Genomic DNA, 27,015 nt, shown 5'->3' on the forward strand with positions numbered 1-27,015 from the left:
GTATTTTTATAGGATAAAAGTTGGAATAAATCACTGCTGTCATCTTTGGCAGAGACTTATCTCCCACGGGGAAAAACACTCTTAACATGTCTGAACTTCCTTCCCTAAATGTCTGCTGTTGGCAGAAAGTCAGGACACCCAAATAACCATTTAGTGGGCATCTGATCTTGCCGAAATTGTCTAGTTTGGCCAACATTAATCCAAAGTGTGTGACCCTCTGATTGTAGTGTGTCAAATACCAGTATTTTCACAAAAGGCATTCATATACTATGAACAGATAAAAAGTCCTAATGTCAATCCTAATGTTCTAACAAAACAATAATCTATGGCAATTTATTATGGTTTTCCATAAGAAGTCAAATAAAAAATGATATATATACTTAAAGTATAATTAATATTTTTTTTGTGATCATACACAGCCATAATATTCAAGAGCAAATTGTAAAATGGTCTCATTATGGGTTAATGGTTTGATGTGCAAGATTAAGCTTATCACGTTATTTACATGAACCCTTCCAGCCTTCAGGCTATAGTTTTTGATTCCAGCTATTAAGATAAAATTACATCCAGATTTATCTGCACTAAAAGCATTGAGACCCCACCTTATCTAAGCTTGCAGCCCCCCGGAGGAAGAAATTCCATTCTGATTCAGTGATTTCTTCTTTCTGTCGCATGATTTCTATACAGAGCATAAAACTGTAGATAAGCTTGTGCTGTTCAAAGAGACCTCGTGAAACATTGGTGTAAGATGAGAAAAGAGTTTGGGCGAGCAAGGTTGCCAGGCGAATATCGAGATTGTTACTCTTCTCAGCAGTCTCAATTGTTGTGTTAAATAGCTGCAAAGAAAGTATAAAATGAAATACAAAAGAGAACAATAAAAAAACATCAAACCTCTACTGACATGAGATAATTCCAAAGTGATTAAAAGCAATGGATCTAATAGAGGTTAAAGACCAACTCTGGTTATTCAAGGAGTCAGCTCTATTGCTTAGAGTTTTATTCTCCCCATATAAAAGTGAGTAGGAAGAGGCAGTCGTTTTATATAGTAACACTCTTCCAGAGCCGATGCGCCACACCGAGACTAACCCTAACAAAGTCTGGGACAAGTTGGAAGCTCCCAAATAAACCAGCTGTTTCTAACTGAAAGTTTTGATATTTTCAGAGAGCAATACAATGCTCCATGTAACATCATATACTTGAGATGTAACAAATTTACAATCAGATTTTTACTCACTTGGGTTGCATATAATAAAATTACAAATATTCTCAAATTCTGACATATATATATATATATATATATATATATATATATATACAGTACAGACCAAAAGTTTGGACACACCTTCTCATTTAAAGATTTTTCTGTATTTTCATGACTATGAAAATTGTACATTCACACTGAAGGCATCAAAACTATGAATTAACACATGTGGAATTATATACCTAACAAAAAAGTGTGAAACAACTGAAAATATGTCTTATATTCTAGGTTCTTCAAAGTAGCCACCTTTTGCTTTGATGACTGCTTTGCACACTCTTGGCATTCTCATGATGAGCTTCAAGAGGTAGTCACCGGAAATGGTTTTCACTTCACAGGTGTACCCTGTCAGGTTTAACAAGTGGGATTTCTTGCCTTATAAATGGGGTTGGGACCATCAGTTGTGTTGTGCAGAAGTCTGGTGGATACACGGCTGATAGTCCTACTGAATAGACTGTTAGAATTTGTATTATGGCAAGAAAAAAGCAGCTAAGTAAAGAAAAACGAGTGGCCATCATTACTTTAAGAAATGAAGGTCAGTCAGAGCGAAAAATTGGGAAAACTTTGAAAGTGTCCCCAAGTGCAGTTGCAAAAACCATCAAGCGCTATAAGGAAACTGGCTCACATGAGGACCGCCCCAGGAAAGGAAGACCAAGAGTCACCTCTGCTTCTGAGGATAAGTTTATCCGAGTCACCAGCCTCAGAAATCACAGGTTAACAACAGCTCAGATTAGAGACCAGGTCAATGCCACACAGAGTTCTAGCAGCAGACACATCTCTACAACTGTTAAGAGGAGACTTTGTGCAGCAGGCCTTCATGGTAAAATAGCTGCTAGGAAACCACGGCTAAGGAAAGGCAACAAGCAGAAGAGACTTGTTTGGGCTAAAGAACACAATGAATGGACATTGGACCAGTGGAAATCTGTGCTTTGGTCTGATGAGTCCAAATTTGAGATCTTTGGTTCCAACCACCGTGTCTTTGTGCGACGCAGAAAAGGTGAACGGATGGACTCTACATGCCTGGTTCCCACCGTGAAGCATGGAGGAGGAGGTGTGATGGTGTGAGGGTGCTTTGCTGGTGACACTGTTAGGGATTTATTCAAAATTGAAGGCATACTGAACCAGCATGGCTACCACAGCATCTTGCAGCGGCATGCTATTCCATCCGGTTTGCGTTTAGTTGGACCATCATTTATTTTTCAACAGGACAATTACCCCAAACACACCTCCAGGCTGTGTAAGGGCTATTTGACCAAGAGGGAGAGTGATAGGGTGATGACCTGGCCTCCACAGTCACCAGACCTGAGCCCAATCGAGATGGTTTGGGGTGAGCTGGACCGCAGAGTGAAGGCAAAAGGGCCAACAAGTGCTAAGCATCTCTGGGAACTCCTTCAAGATTGTTGGAAGACCATTTCCGGTGACTACCTCTTGAAGCTCATCAAGAGAATGCCAAGAGTGTGCAAAGCAGTCATCAAAGCAAAAGGTGGCTACTTTGAAGAACCTAGAATATAAGACATATTTTCAGTTGTTTCACACTCTTTTGTTAAGTATATAATTCCACATGTGTTAATTCATAGTTTTGATGCCTTCAGTGTGAATGTACAATTTCCATAGTCATGAAAATACAGAAAAATCTTTAAATGAGAAGGTGTGTCCAAACTTTTGGTCTGTACCGTATGTATGTATATTATATATATATATATATATATATATATATATATATATATTACATGTTGGTTTAAAAAGAATATTATGGTATTTAAAGATATATTCAGAGACTGCAAGCTGTTATTAAAGCCAGAGGTGGTGCAACAAAATACTAGTGATGTATTGGAGTGTTCTTTTGTGTGTTTGTTTTTCATGATTCCATAATTTTTTCCTCAGAATTGAGTGATTCCATAATTTTTTCCCTCAGCTTAGTCTGAAAAAAAAATACCCTTACTGAGTACCTGTAGCGTCGGCATCCCTGCCTCCTGCTAGGCAGGGACGCTGTTCCCCTCATCTCTCCACTCCGTGCCCGGCGTCCTCCTCCCACTCTGCTGGCAGCGCGCGCTGCTTCCCGGCCACTGTGCTTAGGGCGCGCGCGCGTGTGCTCCCCCTCTCTTAGAGGGGCCGCGCGTGCCGTCCTAAGGAGTCCCCGGCTAATGGCCGGAGGACCTCACCATATATAAGGCACCTCCTCCAAAATGGAGGTGCCCGAGCAATGTTGTTGCAAAGCCTTCACTCTGCTTCAGCCCTCAGGTCCCGTTGCCAGTAACCTGCCAGATTCCTGCCTGTTACCTGCCAGTCACCTGCCAGATTCCTGCCAGTCACCTGCCAGATTCCTGTTTGATACCTGCCTGATATCCGTTTACCTGCTTGCAAGCCTGCGGTCCGACGGTCTGCCTTCCGACACCTGTTAGTCTGTCTATGGACCAGCCTGCCCGCTCACCTGGGAGCGCTCATCTGCTACCTGCCTGCTAGCCTACCTGGAGGCTCAGCCGTCACTTGCCGTGACCACCTGCCTGTCCAGAGACTCTTGCCTGCTCACCTGGGAGCGCTCACCTGCTACCTGTCTGCTAGCCTACCTGGAGGCTCTGCCGTCACTTGCCGTGACCACCTGCCCGTCCAGAGACTCTTGCCCGCTCACCTGGGAGCGCTCACCTGCTACCTGCCTGCTAGCCTACCTGGAGGCTTTGCCGTCACTTGCCGTGACCACCTGCCTGTCAAAAGACTCTCGCCCGCTCACCTGGGAGCGCTCACCAGCCACCTGCCTGCTGTCCTTCTACCCAGAGACTGTCCCTGTCACTTGCCGTGAGTACCCGTCCTTCTACTCAGAGACTGCCCCTGTCACTTGCCGTGACTACCTGCCTTTCTACCCAGAGACTGTCCCTGTCACTTGCCGTGACTACCTGCCCTTCTACCCAGAGACTGTCCCTGTCACTTGCCGTGACTACCTGCCCGTCTTCCCTGGGAGCCACCCGCTTCCTTACAAGGACTGCCCCCTTGTATAGTTGCTCAGAGGTTCCGCCTCCCAGACCCGTTACAGTTTGCTCGGGCCATGGAACCCGGTGGCGCCCAAGCTCCCTCGCTCTCGGACCTATGTCATGAACTGTCCCGTCAGAGGTCCCAACAGGAGTCCATCCTGAGTCATCTGCGGAATGTCAACTCTCGCCTGGACACTCTGACTGCTCCACCAGCAACCACCGCTAGTGTCTTGACTCGCAGCCCGGCAGCGCCGCTGCCCACCAGTACCATGGCATCCTGACCCGGTCCCCGGCTTTCTGCACCTCCTCGCTTCGGAGGCGACCCCGCTCAAGCTCGGGGCTTCATAAACCAGTGCACCCTGCACTTTGAACTCCTGTCCCACCAATTTATCTCCGACCGGGCCATAGTAGCCTTCATCATGTCCCATCTCACGGGGGAGGCACTGGCTTGGCTAAATCCTCTATGGGAGAGAGGAGACCCCCTGGTGTCCAACCTGCCAGCCTTTCTCACGGCTTTCCGGAAAGTCTTCGACGAACCCGGACGGAAGACCTCATCCGCATCATCTCTGCTACGCCTCCATCAAGGAAATCTCACCGTGGGCAAATATGCCATAAGGTTCCGTACCCTTGCTTCGGAGCTGGCCTGGGATAACGACGCCCTGGTGTCTGTCTTTTGGGAGGGTCTTTCCGGCCGTATTAAAGATGAACTCGCCGGTCGGGACATACCTACCACTCTCGACGACTTAATAACTCTTGCCACCCGGATTGACATCCGGTTCCAGGAACGCGCCAAAGAGGTCACCCGTGAGAGGAGGTTTCCACGTCTAGCCCCTACATTTCAGAAACCTGTCACGTCTCCCGCTACTCCCCAGGCGCACTCACCCGAGCCTATGCAGGTCGACCAGACCAAGATGGTCAAAACCCGTCAAGAGTTACGCCGTGCCGAGGGGAGCTGCTTCTACTGTGGCAGTAAGGAGCACCGGATCCGTTCCTGCCCGGAGAGGTCGGGAAACGCCTGTGTCTAGGATCGCTCAGAGAGGTCGTCCTAGACAAGAGTAAACCCTCTCCATCTTTGTTGCTGTCGGTCTCTATCATCTGCGGGGAGAACCGTTATTTTGAACTAGCCCAACTTGACTCTGGAGCTGCCAGAAATCTCATTTCTCAGTCTCTGGTAGAGAGATACCGCATTCCCACCAAACCTCTAGCTGTACCCTTATCTGTCGCTGCCGTGGATGGGGGCCTCTTACCACATCCCATCCAACTCATCACTGAATCCATAACCCTGCAGGTGGGAATGCTGCACTCTGAGAGCATCTTCTTTCATGTTCTGCCTGGACTCTCTCACGCCATATTGCTGGGCCTACCTTGGCTTCAGAGACATGCACCCGTGCTTGATTGGCAGACCGGAGAAGTCCTTCGCTGGGGACAGGACTGTCATAAGACTTGTTTAGTTCCCGTCCATCCTGTCCGTCCTTCTCCTACTCCAGCCAATCTACCTGGTCTTCCGGCTCCTTATTGGTCGTATGCGGACGTCTTTAATAAAAAGGAGGCAGAGACATTACCCCCTCATAGACCATACGACTGCCCAATCGACCTGATGCCCGGCGCTACTCCTCCCCGTGGGCGCATTTACCCTTTGTCCGCTGCTGAGACCCGATCCATGTCAGAATATATTGAGGAGAATCTGGCTCGGGGATTCATCCGGAAATCTACTTCCCCGGCGGGAGCAGGCTTCTTCTTCGTCAAAAAGAAGGATGGCTCACTCCGTCCCTGTATAGACTATAGAGGCCTTAACCAGATCACGGTGAAGAATAAATACCCCCTTCCGCTCATTCCGGAATTATTTGACCGTCTGAGGGGGGCTAGAATCTTCACCAAGCTGGACCTCCGTGGGGCGTATAACCTGGTCCGTATCCGTCAGGGGGATGAATGGAAGACGGCATTCAACACCCGGGACAGCCACTATGAATACCTGGTAATGCCCTTCGGTCTCTGTAACGCTCCCGCCATCTTTCAAGAGTTGGTCAATGACATCTTCCGGGACCTTCTCTACTCTTGCATAGTGGTGTACCTGGACGACATCTTGGTCTTCTCTCCGGATCTCCCCACACACCAGATCGATGTTCGTCAGGTTCTGCTCAGGCTCAGGCAGAACCACCTCTACGCTAAATATGAGAAGTGCCTCTTTGAGCAGACCTCGCTTCCGCTTTTGGGCTACATAATTTCTCAGACCGGCCTACGAATGGATCCTGAGAAACTGTCTGCCATCGAGAAGTGGCCTCGACCAGAGGGGTTTAAGGCTATTCAGCGGTTCCTGGGCTTCGCCAACTACTACCGCCTCTTCATACCGCACTTCTCTTCCCGGACTGCCCCAATCTCTGCGCTCACCCGTAAGGGCACTAATCCCAGAGAATGGCCGCCCGAAGCTGAGGAAGCCTTTCTTTCCTTAAATCAGGCTTTCTCTTCTGCCCCAGTGCTGCATCGCCCGGACGGCAACAAGCAATTCATCCTGGAAGTTGACGCCTCCTCCTCTGGAGCCGGAGCGGTACTTACCCAAAAATCGTCTTCCGGGAGAATGGTAACTTGCGGCTTCTTCTCCAAACTCTTCTCCTCTTCCGAGCGCAACTATTCTATAGGAGACCGAGAATTATTAGCCATTAAGCTGGCATTGGAGGAGTGGCGTTACCTGCTCGAGGGGGCTCTTCACCCGGTAATAATTTACACGGACCACAAGAACTTGGCTTACCTCCAGAGTGCCCAGAGACTTAACCCGCGCCAAGCCCGGTGGTCCTTGTTTTTTGCTCGCTTTGATTTTGTTCTTCATTTTCGCCCGGCTGACAAAAACATCAAAGCTGACGCCTTGTCCCGATCCTTCCTGGTGTCTGATCTTGAGGAGGAACCTAAACACATCATCGATCCCGCCAGAGTAATGCAGGTGGCCCCCGTGAGTCTAAATCGTCTCCCTCCCGGTAAGACGTTCGTAACGGTACCTGATCGGGAGAAGATCCTACACTGGGGTCACTCGTCTAAGCTTGCTGGCCATGCCGGTCAGAAAAAGACCCTCCAGCTTATCTCCCGGCACTACTGGTGGCCTACCCTGCACAAGGACGAAATAGACTTTGTCTCTGCCTGTGTGTCCTGCGCCCGCAACAAGGTTCCGAGACACCTGCCAGCCGGTCGCCTCCTTCCTCTTCCAGTACCTGCTGCCCCCTGGCAGCATATAGCTATGGACTTCATAACAGATCTCCCTGTCTCTGCCGGTTGTACGGTCATTTGGGTGGTCGCTGACAGCTTTTCCAAAATGGCTCATTTCATTCCCCTGCCAGGCCTCCCGTCTGCACCCGAGCTGGCTAAAGACTTTATCCGCCACATCTTCCGTCTCCATGGCCTGCCCCTCCACATCGTGTCGGATCGTGGGGTTCAGTTCACCTCACGCTTCTGGAGAGCCACATGTAAGCTGCTAGACGTCACCCTGGACTTCTCCTCCGCATACCACCCTCAGTCCAATGGTCAAGTGGAGCGGACCAATCAGATCCTGACCAGTTACCTCCGGCACTTCGTTAATGCCCACCATTCAGACTGGGTGGATCTCCTGCCCTGGGCCGAATTCTCTTACAATAATCACGAGAGTGAATCTTCCTCCAGATCCCCGTTTTTTGTAGTCTTGGGCCGGCATCCTCGGATCCCATTTCCCGTCTCCACCTCGGTGGACAATCCGGCTGCGGAATCTCTCGTTAGCAAATTTTCCTCCATTTGGGAGAGTACCGGATCCGCACTCCTTCAGTCGTCCGAGCGGATGAAAAAACACGCTGACAAAAAATGCCTGGATCCTCCACAATTCCGTCCTGGAGATAAAGTCTGGCTCTCGTCCAAGTATGTCCGGCTCAAGATTCCTTCCTACAAGTTAGGGCCTCGGTTCATCGGCCCACTAGAAGTTATCAAACAAATCAACCCAGTGGCCTATAAATTGAAACTCCCGGCCAACTTGCGGATCCCTAACTCCTTCCATGTATCTCTCCTCAAACCCGTGGTACTTAACTCTTTTTCCAAGTCTACAGGTACGCCTCCTGCTCCGGTTTCCGCTGAAAACGAGTTTGAGGTAGAGAACATTCTGGCCACCAAAAGGGTAAGAGGAAAAAACTTTTTTCTGGTAGATTGGAAGGGGTTTGGTCCTGAGGAGAGAACGTGGGAGCCCCGGGAGAACATCCATGCCCCTCTCATCCTTGATAAATTTCTGTCTGGCCTAAAAAAGGGGGGGGCCTAAAGGAGGGGGTACTGTAGCGTCGGCGTCCCTGCCTCCTGCTAGGCAGGGACGCTGTTCCCCTCACCTCTCCACTCCGTGCCCGGCGTCCTCCTCCCGCTCTGCTGGCAGCGCGCGCTGCTTCCCGGCCACTGTGCTTAGGGGGCGCGCGCGCGCGCTCCCCCTCTCTTAAAGGGGCCGCGCGCGCCGTCCTAAGGAGTCCCTGGCCAATGGCCGGAGGACCTCACCATATATAAGGCACCTCCTCCAAAATGGAGGTGCCCGAGCAATGTTGTTGCAAAGCCTTCACTCTGCTTCAGCCCTCAGGTCCCGTTGCCAGTTACCTGCCAGTCACCTGCCAGATTCCTGCCTGTTACCTGCCAGTCACCTGCCAGATTCCTGCCTGTTACCTGCCAGTCACCTGCCAGATTCCTGCTTGATACCTGCCTGATATCCGTTTACCTGCTTGCAAGCCTGCGGTCCGACGGTCTGCCTTCCGACACCTGTTAGTCTGTCTATGGACCAGCCTGCCCGCTCACCTGGGAGCGCTCATCTGCTACCTGCCTGCTAGCCTACCTGGAGGCTCCGCCGTCACTTGCCGTGACCACCTGCCTGTCCAGAGACTCTTGCCTGCTCACCTGGGAGCGCTCACCTGCTACCTGTCTGCTAGCCTACCTGGAGGCTCTGCCGTCACTTGCCGTGACCACCTGCCTGTCCAGAGACTCTTGCCTGCTCACCTGGGAGCGCTCACCTGCTACCTGTCTGCTAGCCTACCTGGAGGCTCTGCCGTCACTTGCCGTGACCACCTGCCCGTCCAGAGACTCTTGCCCGCTCACCTGGGAGCGCTCACCTGCTACCTGCCTGCTAGCCTACCTGGAGGCTTTGCCGTCACTTGCCGTGACCACCTGCCTGTCCAAAGACTCTCGCCCGCTCACCTGGGAGCGCTCACCAGCCACCTGCCTGCTGTCCTTCTACCCAGAGACTGTCCCTGTCACTTGCCGTGAGTACCCGTCCTTCTACTCAGAGACTGCCCCTGTCACTTGCCGTGACTACCTGCCCTTCTACCCAGAGACTGTCCCTGTCACTTGCCGTGACTACCTGCCCTTCTACCCAGAGACTGTCCATGTCACTTGCCGTGACTACCTGCCCGTCTTCCCTGGGAGCCACCCGCTTCCTTACAAGGACCACCCCCTTGTATAGTTGCTCAGAGGTTCCGCCTCCCAGACCCGTTACAGTACCACATTTTTATCTTGATTTCTTTTAGTGTTTCTTAAAGCCATAAAGTTGCCATTTGAAATGACTTTAGTTTGTGCCATGTTTGTGATCTGCTTTTTTTCAATAACATTAAACAACTGAATGAACATCCTCCGAGCCCGGTGATTCCATAATTTTTGCCAGGGGTTGTATAATTAGTTTAGACAGGATTATTTTAGAATATCATAATCATTTTGGGATTAGAAATTGTGATATGAAGCCAATTAGCTGCATCCTACCATGACCTGTAATATCAACACAAGTAGAGAAATTGTTCTTCCAGTCCTAGAAGTAAAGCTGAATACTGATAAATGAAGCACTGTATGTATTAATATGACCCCAGAGAACCCTTTCACCTATTTAAGAATCTGAAAAACAACATACAAAGTTCTATATCAACCTGTGTCTTCTGCTTTTCATCTATAACAGACATTTCCATGGCTTGGGTAAAGCAGATAGGTGTGGAATATCGTTTCATATTGTGACTGATAAAAGCCTGGCTCAATGAAGAATGCTATATGCAGATAACTGGAATGAATATTTAACATACTTGTTTGAAGTACTTCAATGAGAATTGATACATTGGATCTATTTCTGAGAGACTTGCAATGACAAAGTAAATGACGGATCCCTGAGTGGCAACCGTCCTGTACTTCTCCCGAGCTGTGTTTATCTTTTGTTCTGTGGCTTCGGCTTCTTCTAGTCTAGTTTTAATAGCGCCTGAGGTTATCTGAAATCATATAGAGAAAAGTTACTTGAAAATAACCATTTGCAAATATGACAAAATCACAATGTCTAATAATGCCAACAAATTATTGATAATTCTTGAAATAAAGAACTTTTATATTGTTTTTTTATACAACCCCAATCCCCAAAAAGTTGGGACGCTGTGTAAACTGTAAAGAAACCAAGAACGCAATAATTTGGAAATCTCTGCTAACCTTATTTTATTCAGAACAGAACATAGAACAAAAGATGAAAGTTAGACATTTTTCCATTTCATTTTAAAAAAAAATAACTCATTTAGAAATTGATAGCACCAATACATTGCAAAGTTACAGCCTTTTGTTACCTCTGTCCCAAAAGTAAGTGGTACTAACGAAAAACAGCTAAAGGGTCAATTTTCATTTAAGTTACATGACTATAAAAAGAGCAAGTTAGAAAGGCAGAGTCTCCCAGAAGTAAGGATGGTCAGAGGTTCACCAATCTGTGAAAAGATGCATCAAAAAATTGTGGAATAATTTTTGAAAAATGCTCCTCAATGAATAATTGCAAACATTTTGAATATCCCACCATCTACAGTACATAATATCAGAAATGCATAAATACTGGAGAAAAATATGTGCACAACGGACAATATTTTGTATACTTGTAATTCACGGGCCCTCAGACTGCACTGCATTGAAAGCAGGCAGAATTGGGTAATGCAAATCACTGTATGGGCTCAGGAATACTTCCAGAAATCACTGCTATATGAACATAGTTAGCCAGGCAATCCATAAATGTAAGTTAAAACTTCATCATGCAAAGAAGAAGCCATATATCAACACAATCCAGAAATGTTGCCATCTTTTTGGGCCAAACCTCATTTAAAATGGACTGAGGCAAAATGTAAAACTATTCTATGGTGAGATGAAGCAAAATTTGAAATTCTTAATGGAAACCACAGACCTTGTGTCCTGTGGACCCAATAAGAGAGGGACCATCCAGTTTGTTGTCAGGGCACTGCACACTGAAGTCTGCATCATTGATTGTATGAGGTTGCATTAGTCCAAAGACATGGGTAGCTTACACATCTTAAAAGGCATTATCAATGCTGAGCATTATATAGAGGTATTAGGCTATGTGCCCACGATGCAGAAATGCTCCGGATTTTTCCTGAGCGTTTCTGCATCTCCCTGGCAGGAAAAAACGCATGCGGATTGTACATGCGTTTTTCCTGCCAGGGACAAGCGGATGTGAAGCGTTCTTCACATGCATTTCCGCATGCGGGTTGTCAAGCGCTTTCCAAGCGATTTTAGCATCACTTGGAAAGTGCTTGTCAACTTGGTCACACTATATAAATCCATGCAAACGGTATGGATTTATATAGTGTGACCGAAAGAATGGTAAAAAATAAATATATACTTACCTTCTGATGGCCCTCGGTGTCCTTGTCTTGGCTTGCCGGCAGCTCGCGGTAGATTAAAGGACCTGCCGACGTCAGCGGTCGCGTGACCCATCACATGACTAAATGACGTCACCGCAGGTTCTTTTAGTCTATCGCGAGCTGCTGGCAAGCAGAGACAAGGACACCGGGGGCCATCAGAAGGTAAGTATAATATTTATTTTTTATTTTATTCTTTTTTTTACAGGTACTATGGTACCCGGGTCCGGAGGAGAGTCTCCTCTACTCCAAACCCGGGTACCAAACGGTTAGAAACCGACTCCATGAGGGTGGTATGAGGGCCTGATGTCCACAGATGGGGGTTGTGCTCACAGCCCAACACCGTGCAGGACGCTTGGCATTTGCCACAGAACACCAGGATTGGCAAAGTCGCCACTGGCGCCCTGTGCTCTTCACAGATGAAAGCAGGTTCACACTGAGCACATGTGACAGACGTGACAGAGTCTGGAGACGCCGTGGAGAGCAATCTGCTGCCTGCAACATCCTTCAGCATGACCGGTTTGGCAGTGGGTCAGTAATGGTGTGGGGTGGCATTTCTTTGGAGGGCCGCACAGCCCTCCATGTGCTTGCCAGAGGTAGTCTGACTGCCATTAGGTATGATGACATCCTCAGACACCTTGTGAGACCATATGCTGGTGCGGTTGGCCCTGGGTTCCTCCTAATGCCGGACAATGCCAGACCTCATGTGGCTGGAGTGTGTCAAGATGAAAGCATTGAAGCTATGGACTGGCCCGCTTGTTCTCCAGACCTGAATCCGATTGAGCACATCTGGGACATCATGTCTCGCTCCATCCACCAACGTCACGTTGCACCACAGACTGTCCAGGAGTTTGCGGATGCTTTAGTCCAGGTCTGGGAGGAGATCCACAGTAGACCATCCGCAACCTCATCAGGAGCATGCCCAGGCGTTGTAGGGAGGTCATACAGGCACGTGGAGGCCACATACAATACTGAGCCTCATCTTGACTTGTTTAAGGACATTACATCAAAGTTGGTTCAGCCTGTAGTGTGTTTTTCCACTTTAATTTTGGGCGTGACTCCAAATCCAGGCCTCCATTGGTTAATAAATTTGATTTCCATTGATGATTTTTGTGTGATTTTATTGTCAGCACATTCAACTTTGTACAGAACAAAGTATCCAATGAGAATATTTCATTCATTCAGATCTAGGATGTGTTATTTGAGTGTTCCCTTTATTTTTTTGAGCAGTGTATTTATCAGAGAGCTCTACTTTTACTCCACTTATGAGCCACTTCTTGTTCTCCCCTCCAGCCTCCTAAACTTTAAATTCACTCTGAGAAACAGCTCAAATCCATCTTCATCAAGACAATTGAGACTGTCAACAAAGTGATGTTTTAGGTTACAACTAGCTATTAAAGCTTATAGAGATGGAACGGGGTGTAGGTGTGAGGAACAGAGAGAGAAAAAAAGCAAAGGCAGAGACAGGCAGATAGCATTGCAGTTAGTGAGTGATTTATTTCATCCCATTGCTGGATTTACAGCTACTGTGCTCAATACTGCTGTATAATGTTCTAAATTCTGCTGCTGTTACTTTCAAACATGCCCTATAGAAAGAAGCAGGAATATTTCCATTTCTGTGTGCTTTGTCAAGGAGATATCATGGCAAGGAGTCTTCTCTCATTAGTTAAAAAAAAACCCTGAATGTTAGAGATTAGGCCTGCATTGGAGAGAACATTAGTGGAAAATACAGAATACAAGTCATCATTTCCAGGTCAGAAGTTATTCCTTGTACATGACACCTTATTCTGAAAAGTTACTTGTAACAACAGGCACACTTTCAATAAAATGATATGATATGGGCTTTGTAGTCATGTTCAGATACAGAAGATTTTGTAAGGAGAAACAGATTCATGAATCCACTAAAATGATACCTAAATTGTCAAAACAAAATTCTGTGTTGGAAAGTTATAGCATATACAGTACAGACCAAAAGTTTGGACACACCTTCTCATTTAAAGATTTTTCTGTATTTTCATGACTATGAAAACTGTACATTCACACTGAAGGCATCAAAACTATGAATTAACACATGTGGAATTATATACTTAACAAAAAAGTGTGAAACAACTGAAAATATGTCTTATATTCTAGGTTCTTCAAAGTAGCCACCTTTTGCTTTGATGACTGCTTTGCACACTTAGCATTCTCTTGATGAGCTTCAAGAGGTAGTCACCGGAAATGGTTTTCACTTCACAGGTGTGCCCTGTCAGGTTTAACAAGTGGGATTTCTTGCCTTATAAATGGGGTTGGGACCATCAGTTGTGTTGTGCAGAAGTCAGGTGGATACACAGCTGATAGTCCTACTGAATAGACTGTTAGAATTTGTAATATGGCAAGAAAAAAGCAGCTAAGTAAAGTAAAATGAGTGGCCATCATTAATTTAAGAAATGAAGGTCAGTCAGACCGAAAAATTGAGCAAACTTTGAAAGTGTCCCCAAGTGCAGTTGCAAAAACCATCAAGCGCTACAAAGAAACTGGCTCACATGAGGACCGCCCCAGGAAAGGAAGACCAAGAGTCACCTCTGCTTCTGAGGATAAGTTTATCCGAGTCACCAGCCTATGGAATCGCAGGTTAACAGCAGCTCAGATTAGAGACCAGGTCAATGCCACACAGAGTTCTAGCAGCAGACACATCTCTACAACAACTGTTAAGAGGAGACATTGTGCAGCAGGCCTTCATGGTAAAATAGCTGCTAGGAAACTATTGCTAAGGACAGGCAACAAGCCGAAGAGACTTGTTTGGGCTAAAGAACACAATGAATGGACATTAGACAAGTGGAAATCGGTGCTTTGGTCTGATGAGTCTAAATTTGAGATCTTTGGTTCCAACTACCGTGTCTTTGTGCGACGCAGAAAAGGTGAACGGATGGACTCTACATGCCTGGTTCCCACCGTGAAGCATGGAGGAGGTGTGATGGTGTAGGGGTGCTTTGCTGGTGACACTGTTGGGGATTTATTCAAAATTGAAGGCATACTGAACCAGCATGGCTACCACAGCATCTTGCAGCGGCATGCTATTCCATCCGGTTTGCGTTTAGTTGGACCATCATTTATTTTTCAACAGGACAATGACCCCAAACACACCTCCAGGCTGTGTTAGGGCTATTTGACCAAAAAGGAGAGTGATGGGATGCTATGCCAGATGATCTTGCCTCCACAGTCACCAGACCTGAGCCCAATCGAGATGGTTTGGGGTGAGCTGGACCGCAGAGTGAAGGCAAAAGGGCCAACAAGTGCTAAGCATCTCTGGGAACTCCTTCAAGATTGTTGGAAGACCATTTCCGGTGACTACCTATTGAAGCTCATCAAGAGAATGCCAAGAGTGTGCAAAGCAGTCATCAAAGCAAAAGGTGGCTACTTTGAAGAACCTAGAATATAAGACATATTTTCAGTTGTTTCACACTTTTTTATTAAGTATATAATTCTACATGTGTTAATTCATAGTTTTGATGCCTTTAGTGTGAATGTACAATTTTCATAGTCATGAAAATACAGAAAAATCTTTAAATGAGAAGGTGTGTCCAAACTTTTGGTCTGTACTGTATAACAAAATATGAATCTTTGCCAGAATTATATATGTAAATAAAAATATTAGTGCTATTTTGTTTCACAGAATGATATTTCATGTTAAAGGGAATCTGTCAGCAGGTTTTGTTATGTAATCTGAGGACAGCAAGGTAGAGGTAGAGGTTTAAACACAGAATTCAACAATGTGTCACTTAGCTAACTGTGTGCTGTTTACTTACACTGAAGATTTTATCCCTAGGAGATTATCATTGCCAGGTTTGATGTGCAAGCAACTGCTAGTCCAACTCCGCCCCCTCCTCTGATAAGCAGCTCATTGTCTATGAACATTTTATATACAGAGCCTGGTGTGGGTGGGATTAGGTTTCTCAGCTCTGCTGCATTGCTAAATCTAAAACTCCGATTGTGCCAGAACTGCTGCACCCAGTAAGTGATACATTATTGGATTCAAGGTCTCTTTTCCTACGTTATGCTGCTCTCAGATGAGGTACAAAAACCTGCTGACAGATTCCCTTTAAAATTAACATGGTATTATATGGCACTGATCATTATTTTATTGTTAATTTACAGATTTGTTCTTCTTTATCTTTCTTCTTGGCTTAACATATACTGAGCTGAGTGGCACAAAATGACCAGCTTTAAAAAAAAATTAAAAAAATGTGTCTATATGTGGATACCCAATGGTTGTGAATTATAGCCTGTCGATGGTTTTGCTACAATCTTTTCATAACACATTGAGTTTGTAAGGAGTTGGAGTCCTTAATAACATTTGCAGAAAGGCAAGTGTGGACACATCTATAGGTGCATGTGAATATGTATCATCCATAATCCCAGAATGATTTGATAGAGGTGCTGTGTATTTAGAACCTCCAACTACAACCCAGAGACTGTACCACAATTTATGCCAGAAGAAAAATCTATCATTTCAGTAGTTCACAATAACATTATGCTTTATTACTCTGACTGATGTCGCATTGTAAGGCTGTGTGCACACGATGCGTTTTTTATGTGTTTCCGCAGCGTTTCTGCAGTTGCGGAAAAGCTGTGGAAACGCATTAAAAACGCATGGTAGAAGGGCAGCAATGTTCCCCAATTGAAATCCGCATGTGTTGTGCCCATGATGCGGATTTTTCCGCAGCGTTTATGCTGCGCTCAAAAATCCGCAGCATGTCCATTAATTTTGCGGAAACGCGGCGTTTTCCCCGCCATTGACTTGCATTAGAACGCGCCAATTCCGCAAGACTGCATTTGTACTTGCGTTATTGGTGCGTTCTAATGTGCGGATGGTACCCGGGTGTGGAGGACAGGAGAGTCTCATCCACACCCAGGTACCATTAAAAAATCTGTAAAAAAAGAATAAAATAAAAAATAAATGTATACTTACCTTCTGTCGGCCCGCGCACCGCTCCTGCTTGGTTCCCGGCACTTTGCAGTGAGTTGAAGGACCTGCGCTGACGTCAGAGTCATGTGACGGGTCACGTGACGCTGACGTCGGCAGGTCTTTCAATTCAATGTTGCCGGCAAGGGAGAACGGAGTGAGCAGGACAGCGCGGGCCATCGGAGGGTAAAGTATACATTTATTTTTTATTTTTACCATTCTCTCGGGTCACACTATATAAATCCATGCTGTTTGCATGGATTTATATAGTGTGACCTAGTTGTCAAGCACTTTCCAGGTGACGCTAAAATCGCCTGGAAAGCGCTTGTCAATCCGCATGCGGAAACGCATGTGGAAACGCATGTGAATCCGCATGTATTCCGCAGGAAAAACGCATGTACAATCCGCATGCGTTTTTCTGCCAGGGAGATGCAGAAATGATGCAGAAATTTTCTGCTTCATTTCTGCATCGTGTGCACATACCCTACATTAGGTAACCTCTGGGCATTACATTTTACAAGACTTGAAAGAAAGATACATTCTACACTTTACATGCATTCTTCGAACTAGACTAGAGGGGCAAAAGGCACAAAAGAAAAAATACTAGAAGGTAAGAGATGAATAAATTGGTGACCTTGGATTCCTGCAGTGTATTGATAAGTTCTTCATTATCCAAGATATTTCCTTCAGATGTGAAGAGTAACTTGAGGATTCGCTCTTCTATTGCTTTCAGTTGATTTTTATCAGAATTGATTCTAATTATAAGTTGATTTCTTTGTTCCTCTAGATCTGGTCTCTCAATTCTTACTACATCACTGAAAAATAGAAAACCAATTTATAGATGGTGTTAGTGTAAGGAAGGGGGTAATGTCTTCAGGTCTGCCATATCTCATAGGATGCAGTAGATCTCACGAAAACTACTCAGAACAAAGACTTACAAACTAGGCTTGGTGGACACAGGGAGTCTTTTTTACTAGTGATGAGCCAGTATGTTCGGTTAACCCTTTCAGCAAGCATGCTCAGGTGCTCTCCGAGTATCTTCAGCTTGCTCGGGTGTTATGTTTTAGTCACGCCGTGCGCATGTTTTGCGACTGTTTTGACAGCTTTAATACATGTGAGGAATGCCTAACAAACAGGCATTCCTCACATGTATTAAAGCTGTCAAACAGTCGCAAATCATGCACATGGCCCGACTCAAACATAACACCCGAGCACACTGAAGATACTTGGGAAACACCCAAACATGCTCGTAAATCTCGAGTAACAAGCATGCTTGCTCATCACTATTTTTTACTTATTATGAAGATATGTATTCTGCTATTTGATAACATGTAAGAAACGCCTATAATCATGAAGATTCTAAATTAAACAAACACTCCTGTACAGTTTGGAGACTTTTGGAAATCAAAAGCCTATATATTTCTCTTTTCTCACCGGCTATTGACTGAATCTCAAAAACTTCCAAGTTGGACTTAAAGCTGCTCTTACAACAGGTAACAATAATGCACTGGCATTTTGAAAAAAGTCACTTGAGTTTTCCATAAAGAGCAGTTTGCCAACTCTGAGAAAAAAAATAAATAAATAAAAAAAATTATACCATTTATTTCCTGACAGTGTTTTTAAGACATTAACATTTAATATCATTTCCAGGGGACTTTCAATATCACTTTGTACACCTTTTTTTTTTTTTTTTTTTTTAGCAAACATCTTGGGTTTGTAAAGATAAACTGCCCTTGTTCTTTACATTTGGAGGATAAATAAACGAATCTAACCTGAGCAGTTGATCCTCGAGGCCAGATCTGGTCACAGTAAAATTAATTATCGTAACTTTGATGCACACCTAGACAACAAAGACAGATAAGGAAAAGCAAACAACAAATATGGTACAGTAGTCAGAACCCAAGCTTTTGTGCATTTAATTTTTATTGAAAGGGATATTCTCACACAGTAGATGATAGATGTCTGAACAATGAAGTCCTACTGCTGGGATCCCCACGAATCACTAGAATGGGGGATCTGAACTCTCTCACCGCATGCTGCAATGAGAAGTAGCACAGTCAATGGTATTGACTGAGACAGCAGAATACAGCTCTAGTTTGCTTTGATCAGTTCCTCTGCAGAGAGGAGGAATGGACGTTTGAGGGGTCCCAGCTTGGGGTGGTGTTAAAGGGGTGATCCGAAACTAACATTCATTTTAATTCTAAATGTCTGTCTATTTAATGTCATGCTATAATCTATTTTCTAATATATTTTAATTAAAAAGTCCCTACCATTCCCACACTACACAATCTAACAGCTTTATTTTAATTTGTTTTACTACTGTCGCAGCCTCTGCCCCCCACCCCACCCTGAAATCAGTGACATCCGTTTCAGTGGTTGGGCTAGTCCCTGCTCTACTGAGAATAAGTTGGTTGCTAATTACATTTGTTAATTATCAGTAGCATACTGTCACTGTGCACGATTCTTCTCAGTGCACAGTGACAGTGCATTCCCTTGCTGACTCTGATCAGAAGTGTCAACTAAGCAAGAGAGCACATTGTCAGTGCCCATTGTAAGGAGAACGAGCGAGCAGAGAGTGCACTGAGAATAACAGTGCACAGTAACAAGATCCTATTGAGCATCTGTTGGACCTTCCATGACGTCATTTAGTCATGTCACAGGTCACGAGACCGCTGACGTCGGCAGTCACGTGACCTGTCACATGACTAAATGACATCACTGCAGGTCCTTTTAGACCACCGCGAGCCGTACAACAGACCGGACGTAGCGGAAGGTGAGTATAATCTTTATTTTTTATTTTTTACCATTTTTATTCTTTTTTTTAACTATTCACTTGGTCACACTATATAAATCCATGCCAGTTGTATGGATTTATATAGTGTGACCAAGTTGTCAAGCACTTTTCCAAGTGATGCTAAAATCGCTTGGTAAAGCGCTTGATAACCCGCATGCAGAAATGCATGCAAAAACGCTTGACAAATGCTTCTACCTGGCGGGAAAACGCATGTAAAATCCGCATGCGTTTTTCCTGCCAGAGAGAAGCGGAAAAAATCTGCAGCATTTCTGCATCGTGGGCACTTAGCCTTATGGTTTTCTCAGGTAATGGTTAGCAATAAAACTGTTACCTTGACTTTATTATGACGACCTGTTGCATTGTATGGATGAGTGCTATTGTGCTGGAAAACTCAATCACTTTAAAATCGTTTGACGTTTGGCAATTTCAATAAATCTGAAGTAAATGTAATATTTAATTTCTTTTTATAAACTTTTTAGCTACATTAGGCGGTTGTGAACATTTGTCTACCAGCATGTAACACACCACTAAAAAGGTCAGCACATCCATTCAGAAAAGAATATTTGCTTACAAATATAATAATTTGACAGCTCAGTGGAGCAGCGAATGCTGCAGGCAGCAGTAAATACCTATAATCTTTGAAATCAATTATCTTTAATAACACAGTGACGGGATTATTATGTGCAGGATGGAGCTATGACTTTACAGGCTTGATACAAGAGTCATTTTATTTTCCTTTCACTGTCTTTGTATGTTTATTTTCACAAACGCTATGAGCGGCTTGTTAAAACTATTAGCATTAATATGACAGTGACATTTTGTTTGGGAAGATGATCTAAGAACATTTGGTAATAGATGGTGAGGAGGGCTTGTCTAGAAATTGGAGTTGCGCCATCACTTACTATTCAATGTAATAGAGTACATTCAGGTCAATGTTAAAACTTTTCAATTGCAATTAAAATGGCCATTTGGAGTTTATATATTTACAATGAACTGTAAATGCACCTATTGCTTGTGCAATAAGGCACCCCATATTGTGATAAATAAAATTCAAAAGAGAAAAAAAAATCAGAATACATAATGGAGCCAATTGTAATCAGACAGAACGCACAATATCTGTCAGTTATCACAAGGCATATGACTACTTTTGGTTTTAAATTTCCAGTGAAAAAATGGCCAATATGACTGTCATGTATCGCTCCATACTGTCCCTTATATGCCTCTAGCATCATATGGAGGCATACCAAGGTTTTCTAAAAATTGTGGCATTTTCCATCATATTGTAATATTCATGTTGGTACATGCCCCCTCTGTTTTTGGGCAACACCGCACCTTAGTTGGAAGTGATGCAGTGTGACAACGTGGCAATCCTGTTTAATTTTCTTGGACTTGTGCTGCCGTCCAGTCAGGGAGCTAAATTCCAATCTTTGGTTTAGTATTCACTCACTTTTATGAGCCATAAACGGGGCTGCTCACTATGTAAGCTCCTGAATCTCTGTCTCCCAGTTGCAGTTATAAGTACTATTTACCTGGTGCAAACCCTTGTTCTCAGCTCCTCTTGTGCTAGTGATGATTCATTTCAGACCCCAGCTCATTTCAACTATTCTTCTGACATTTTTGCCCCTTATCTCTTGGTTCTGACCCAGCTATTTGACATTCCCTGCTAGCCTGCTCAAGCAGCCAGCAGCTGGACTCAGCCAAGGGCTCCCTGCCGTGATTTGGCAGTGGGCTTCATATAGTCTGATCAGACTTTTAAACTAAGAACTTCATGTTCAGTTTTGTAAATTTTTGCCTGGCGGCATTAGATCAACATATCATTTTTGGATGTGCGGTCCATGTCTTTTTTTAGTTTAGCATATTGCATGGTCTCTCCCCTTTATTTTTTTACTTGGACCAGCACACCTCCCACTTGACGCAGGAGCTATGAAATAGGAGACTGAAAGAGGGGTTCTGCCTATTTTTACTCTCAGTTCACAGTCTGAGAGCTTGTGGAAGGTGACTTTTTTGCTCCTTTCATTTGGTGTTGGTGTGGATTGGCGGCCATTGTTGCTGTGGTTTTGTGCTTGTGGGGCAATGAGACCTAGGGTCATAGGGACTTAGTCTTGCAGCATGGGTGCTGTGAGGCACCAGGTCGCTCGCCCTGCTGGTGCACTGATGCTGTGGTGATGGGTGGCATAAGGCATCACTCCTTTAAGGCTATAATAAGTTAGGGACCCACTGAGAGGTTCGCCATGACGTGGCAGTGGGCTTCATACAGTCTGATCAGAATGTTAAGCTAAGAATGTCATGTTTAGTTTTGTAAATTTTAGTCTTCCAGCATTAGATCAACGTATGATTTTTGGATGAACGGTCCATGTCTTTTTTGTAGAGTTCAGCAACTATTCTTCTGCCTCACATTTTTGCCACTTATCTCTTGGTTCTGACCCGGCTATTTGACATTCCCTGCTAGTCTGCTCAACCAGCCAGCAGCTACTCCATGGACGCCATGAAAGCCGGGTTTCCCTTGGGACCTGATTTATTCAGAGCTGCCAGGCTACCACGTACTTAACAACTAGACACATATGCCTTATTACAGAAGTATTCTCCGCACTGCTTCTAGGGAAGAATATGGTGTCAAATAAGGCAACACTGTAATTTTTTAAATTCAGCTTTTTCAATATATTCAATGCATATCTATTATAACTTTACTCCATTATGACCTTTGCTAAGTATTATTTTAGTTATCAGAATGCAAGACTTAACCTGTAGGAAATATTGTTACAAATTTGTGTTAATTCACTCTTAATAATCATCCAGTGGATAAATGCATAATGGCTGTTATCCTTACCTCGGGAAGATAGTGTGGATTTGGCATTTTAGTTGTCATATAGAACTTAAAATTTTTGTCATAATCAATGTCAGAGTCTCCAAGGCGAATTAGTGTTCTTCCGCCTGACACAAAGGTCTGCTTCAGAAGAATTGGCTCCAAAGCAGGATCCAAGGTTTCCTTCAACTTTAATTAAAATGTTAGAATTTTAACCTCACATAACTAAACATGTATCTTAGCTTATACATAATATATTTATCTATCTATCTATCTATATATGTATATGCACACTTCTTTTTTATTAATCCCATATTACTGTCGATTGAAGATTTGATGTGCTGAAAACATTCATTTTCCTGAATGTCCTGAGCAGAATTACACCTTTTAGAATTGCACACACTGTGAAATATGGACCATCCTTGAATTGTAATACCAGGCTTGCCCCAACATCTTCTGACTTAAAGGGGTATCCCCATCTCCAAGATCCTATCCCAATATGTAGTAGGTGTAAAAATAGTAATATTAACAAATACCTCCAATTAAAAATGTAGTATAGTATTTCTGATTCACTATGTCTCTTTTCTCATGTGCAGGCATTGCTGGACCTCATGTATCCATAGGATCTTGGAGATGGGAATACCCCTTTAAGTTAAGTGCCTCATATATATCCAAAGGCAGTTAGATTGGGTTAGGCAACCCAGTGGTTGGGCCGGAATGCCAAGCAAAGTCCGTCACATTTCATGATGAGGGAAACAAGGACTAATGGTGATTTTTTTTTAGACTTTCTGCAGTTTTTCCCTTTTGAATTACAGGTGAGACTTTTATGTGGTATGAAACAGCACAAGTATTTTTTTTTATTTCTAACTTTATTAAAAAGAACAACAGAAAAAGGATAAATATGCAAATTATTGAAATAATGACTGAAAACAAAGGCTACATTTGTCAAGTGTTTCTCCTGCATTTTATTTGGGATCTGTAAATGGGTACAAAACAGCAGAGTGCAAATTTTTTTCTTATAGGCATAAAAATAAATGTAGGGTTAGGGAGATAAAAACCACTGATGGTTAATCTTTGGTGAATTTGATTCAGCATATATTTTGTGAAATGGATGCATTATTTTATGTGTAAAATGTGTCCATGCATTCCAACTCTCACTCACTCACGCACTCTGTATGCAGATCACACATAGCAGTGATCAAATACCTACTGGTTTACAGAGGAATGATCGGAGGACACAAATCATGTCCTTCAAGCATGATCCTCTCACCCAAATTAGAAATGAAGGCCCATGATGTCATTATAACGTCCTGGATTTTCATGGCAACAATGGGAACACAGGAATAAAGCGTCCGTTGTTCTTGTCTTATTGCAGATAAGTACTCACTTTGGGGATTTTTTTTTTGACTGGATGCCAATAATTTCAGCAGGCATATTATATGCTCTGGTCTCAGATTGATGATGTCACGTCTACAGTGATCATCATTGGCCAATCATTGAGCTCAGCGGCTTGTGCTGTCTACCTCAGCACAGCAAACTTGTAGCTCTGATGCGCGCTGTTGATGTGACATCACCAAAGCATCCAAAACACCAAGCAGCGGCAGGAAGGGTGAATATCTACTGCGTTCATTTATTTTTACAGTGTTTGGGGGTTGAATCTCCTTAAAGTGGACAATCCTTTCAATACAATGAATCCTACAGGTATGGACTCTCTGACTAAGAAACCTCATCTTGTAGGCTACAAACTTTATCCGAAAATATAGTGTAAGTTAAAGTACACAAATAAACTAGAAATAACAGTTTGAATGTAAAAACGCTTACTACAGTAAATATTAAAGACACATGATTTATTTCGGTAAACCAATAACACAAAATGAGGCAATTTATAAAAGTTAACAATACAATGTCAAGAATAAAGGCTAATTAACTATAAAATATGCAAAGGCAAGGCACAGCATACTAATTGAAATTAATATGACCCTTGGAGATTGCCCCCTATTGCTAATTCTGTCCTGTAAGGTATGCTTATCAACCAAGGGATTTTACTAGATGCAGGTCAGTAACAAATACAGTACATTCAATTAAAAGGCTCAGCGCTATTCATTTCAATTACACTGAATTCTTCCGGAAACAAGCTTAGGTTTATTGCGTTCAACTTCAATGAGAAAAGAAAGGAACCAACATCATGACATACAGACCGGCGTAATCTATCTGCATTATTTAATTATAAGCAAAACCCATATAACTGCTAAACTTAAGGGGGTTGGCCACTTTATCTTTATTTTCACAGATGTGTTTGGGACATGATTTGTGGCACTTACTGATATATAAGTATTACAGAATCTCCTGTACCTGTTAGTACAACCTTCCCTATATAATGCACAGCTCTCCTGTTCTCAGTTGGAGGAGGCTAATGGACAGGTCTGGTCAAATGACCCTCAATCAACTGCCCAAATGAATCCTTTGTAAAACTGATGCAAACTGATGCAAGTTAACGCAAGCATATCTGTTTTTTTAACTTATACATTGTATTAATTAGAATTTTTTTTTAATGAGTCCAATTTTTTTTTTAAAAGACACGAAAGAGGAAAATAGAGAAAAAATGGATGCAAACATAATAATTCCATAGACTACAATGTTCTAAAAAGCAAATGTTTTACATCAATTTTGTTTTAAAGGATGAAAAAGCTTAGCACACTGGGAAAAAAAACTAACTGAAATGGATAAGTGAACGAATATACAGTACAGACCAAAAGTTTGGACACATCTTCTCATTTAAAGATTTTTCTGTATTTTCAATGACTATGAAAATTGTACATTCACACTGAAGGCATCAAAACTATGAATTAACACATGTGGAATTATATACTTAACAAAAAAGTGTGAAACAACTGAAAATATGTCATATTCTAGGTTCTTCAAAGTAGCCACCTTTTTCTTTGATGACTGCTTTGCACACTCTTGGCATTCTCTTGATGAGCTTCAAGAGGTAGTCACCTGAAATGGTCTTCCAACAATCTTGAAGGAGTTCCCAGAGCTGCTTAGCACTTGTTGGCCCTTTTGCCTTTACTCTGCGGTCCAGCTCACCCCAAACCATCTCGATTGGGTTCAGGTCTGGTGACTGTGGAGGCCAGGTCATCTGGCGTAGCACCCCATCACTCTCGTTCTTGGTCAAATAGCCCTTACACAGCCTGGAGGTGTGTTTGGGGTCATTGTCCTGTTGAAAAATAAATGATGGTCCAACTAAGCGCAAACCGGATGGAATAGCATGCCGCTGCAAGATGCTGTGGTAGCCATGTTGGTTCAGTATGCCTTCAATTTTGAATAAATCCCCAACAGTGTCATCAGCAAAGCACCCCCACACCATCACACCTCCTCCTCCATGCTTCACGGTGGGAACCAGGCATGTAGAGTCCATCTGTTCACCTTTTCTGCGTCGCACAAAGACACGATGGTTGGAACCAAAGATCTCAAATTTGCACTCATCAGACCAAAGCACAGATTTCCACTGGTCTAATGTCCATTCCTTGTGTTCTTTAGCCCAAACAAGCCTCTTCTGCTTGTTGCCTGTTCTTAGCAGTGGTTTCCTAGCAGCTATTTTACCATGAAGGCCTGCTGCACAAAGTCTCCTCTTAACAGTTGTTGTAGAAATGTGTCTGCTGCTAGAACTCTGTGGGGCATTGACCTGGTCTCTAATCTGAGCTGCTGTTAACCTGCGATTTCTGAGGCTGGTGACTTGGATAAACTTATCCTCAGCAGCAGAGGTGACTCTTGGTCTTCCTTTCCTGGGGCGATCCTCATGTGAGCCAGTTTCTTTGTAGCGCTTGATGGTTTTTGCAACTGCACTTGGGGACACTTTCAAAGTTTTCCCAATTTTTCGGACTGACTGACCTTCATTTCTTAAAGTAATGATGGCCACTCGTTTTTCTTTACTTAGCTGCTTTTTTCTTGCCATAATACAAATTCTAACAGCCTATTCAGTAGGACTATCAACTGTGTATCCACCAGACTTCTGCACAACACAACTGATGGTCCCAACCCCATTTATAAGGCAAGAAATCCCACTTATTAAACCTGACAGGGCACACCTGTGAAGTGAAAGCCATTTCCGGTGACTACCTCTTGAAGCTCATCAAGAGAATGCCAAGAGTGTGCAAAGCAGTCATCAAAGCAAAAGGTGGCTACTTTGAAGAACCTAGAATATAAGACATATTTTCAGTTGTTTCACACTATTTTGTTAAGTATATAATTCCACATGTGTTAATTCATAGTTTTGATGCCTTCAGTGTGAATGTACAACTTTCAAAGTCATGAAAATACAGAAAAATCTTTAAATGAGAAGGTGTGTCCAAACTTTTGGTCTGTACTGTATGTCAAACGGATACCCATTTGACATATCTTTTTCCCGTTACATTCCATGTAATTACAAATGAATCTGTTTAATATACCTTTTTACTGAATAATAGGTTTCATCCAAGTACACGACAAAAAAGTTGTGTGCAAAAAGTCTTACAAGTAATGTCATGTCGCCAACATATTAGTTAAAAGAAAAGAAAAAGGCCAACCCCTTTAATAATATAAATTAGAAACGCAAATAAGCATCAATATA

At 43.6% G+C, this 27,015-nt stretch overlaps 1 protein-coding gene across 1 annotated transcript in view; it reads right to left on the reverse strand.

Moving 5' to 3' along the window:
• Positions 1-27,015, reverse strand: part of DNAH6 (dynein axonemal heavy chain 6) — a 493,878-nt gene that overhangs the window by 177,821 nt on the left and 289,042 nt on the right. Inside the window, exons 57-61 of the mRNA XM_073637077.1 lie at positions 22,431-22,595; positions 18,582-18,649; positions 17,444-17,624; positions 10,269-10,448; positions 603-836 (exon numbers count right to left, since the gene is read on the reverse strand). Of these exons, the coding sequence (XP_073493178.1) occupies positions 603-836; positions 10,269-10,448; positions 17,444-17,624; positions 18,582-18,649; positions 22,431-22,595 (828 nt within the window). The remainder of the gene's footprint in view (positions 1-602; positions 837-10,268; positions 10,449-17,443; positions 17,625-18,581; positions 18,650-22,430; positions 22,596-27,015) is intronic.

This window comes from Phyllobates terribilis, unplaced genomic scaffold (assembly GCF_046119375.1).
Source record: "Phyllobates terribilis strain yellow unplaced genomic scaffold, ASM4611937v1 Scaffold_1__5_contigs__length_1240528914, whole genome shotgun sequence".
NCBI lineage: Eukaryota > Metazoa > Chordata > Amphibia > Anura > Dendrobatidae > Phyllobates > Phyllobates terribilis.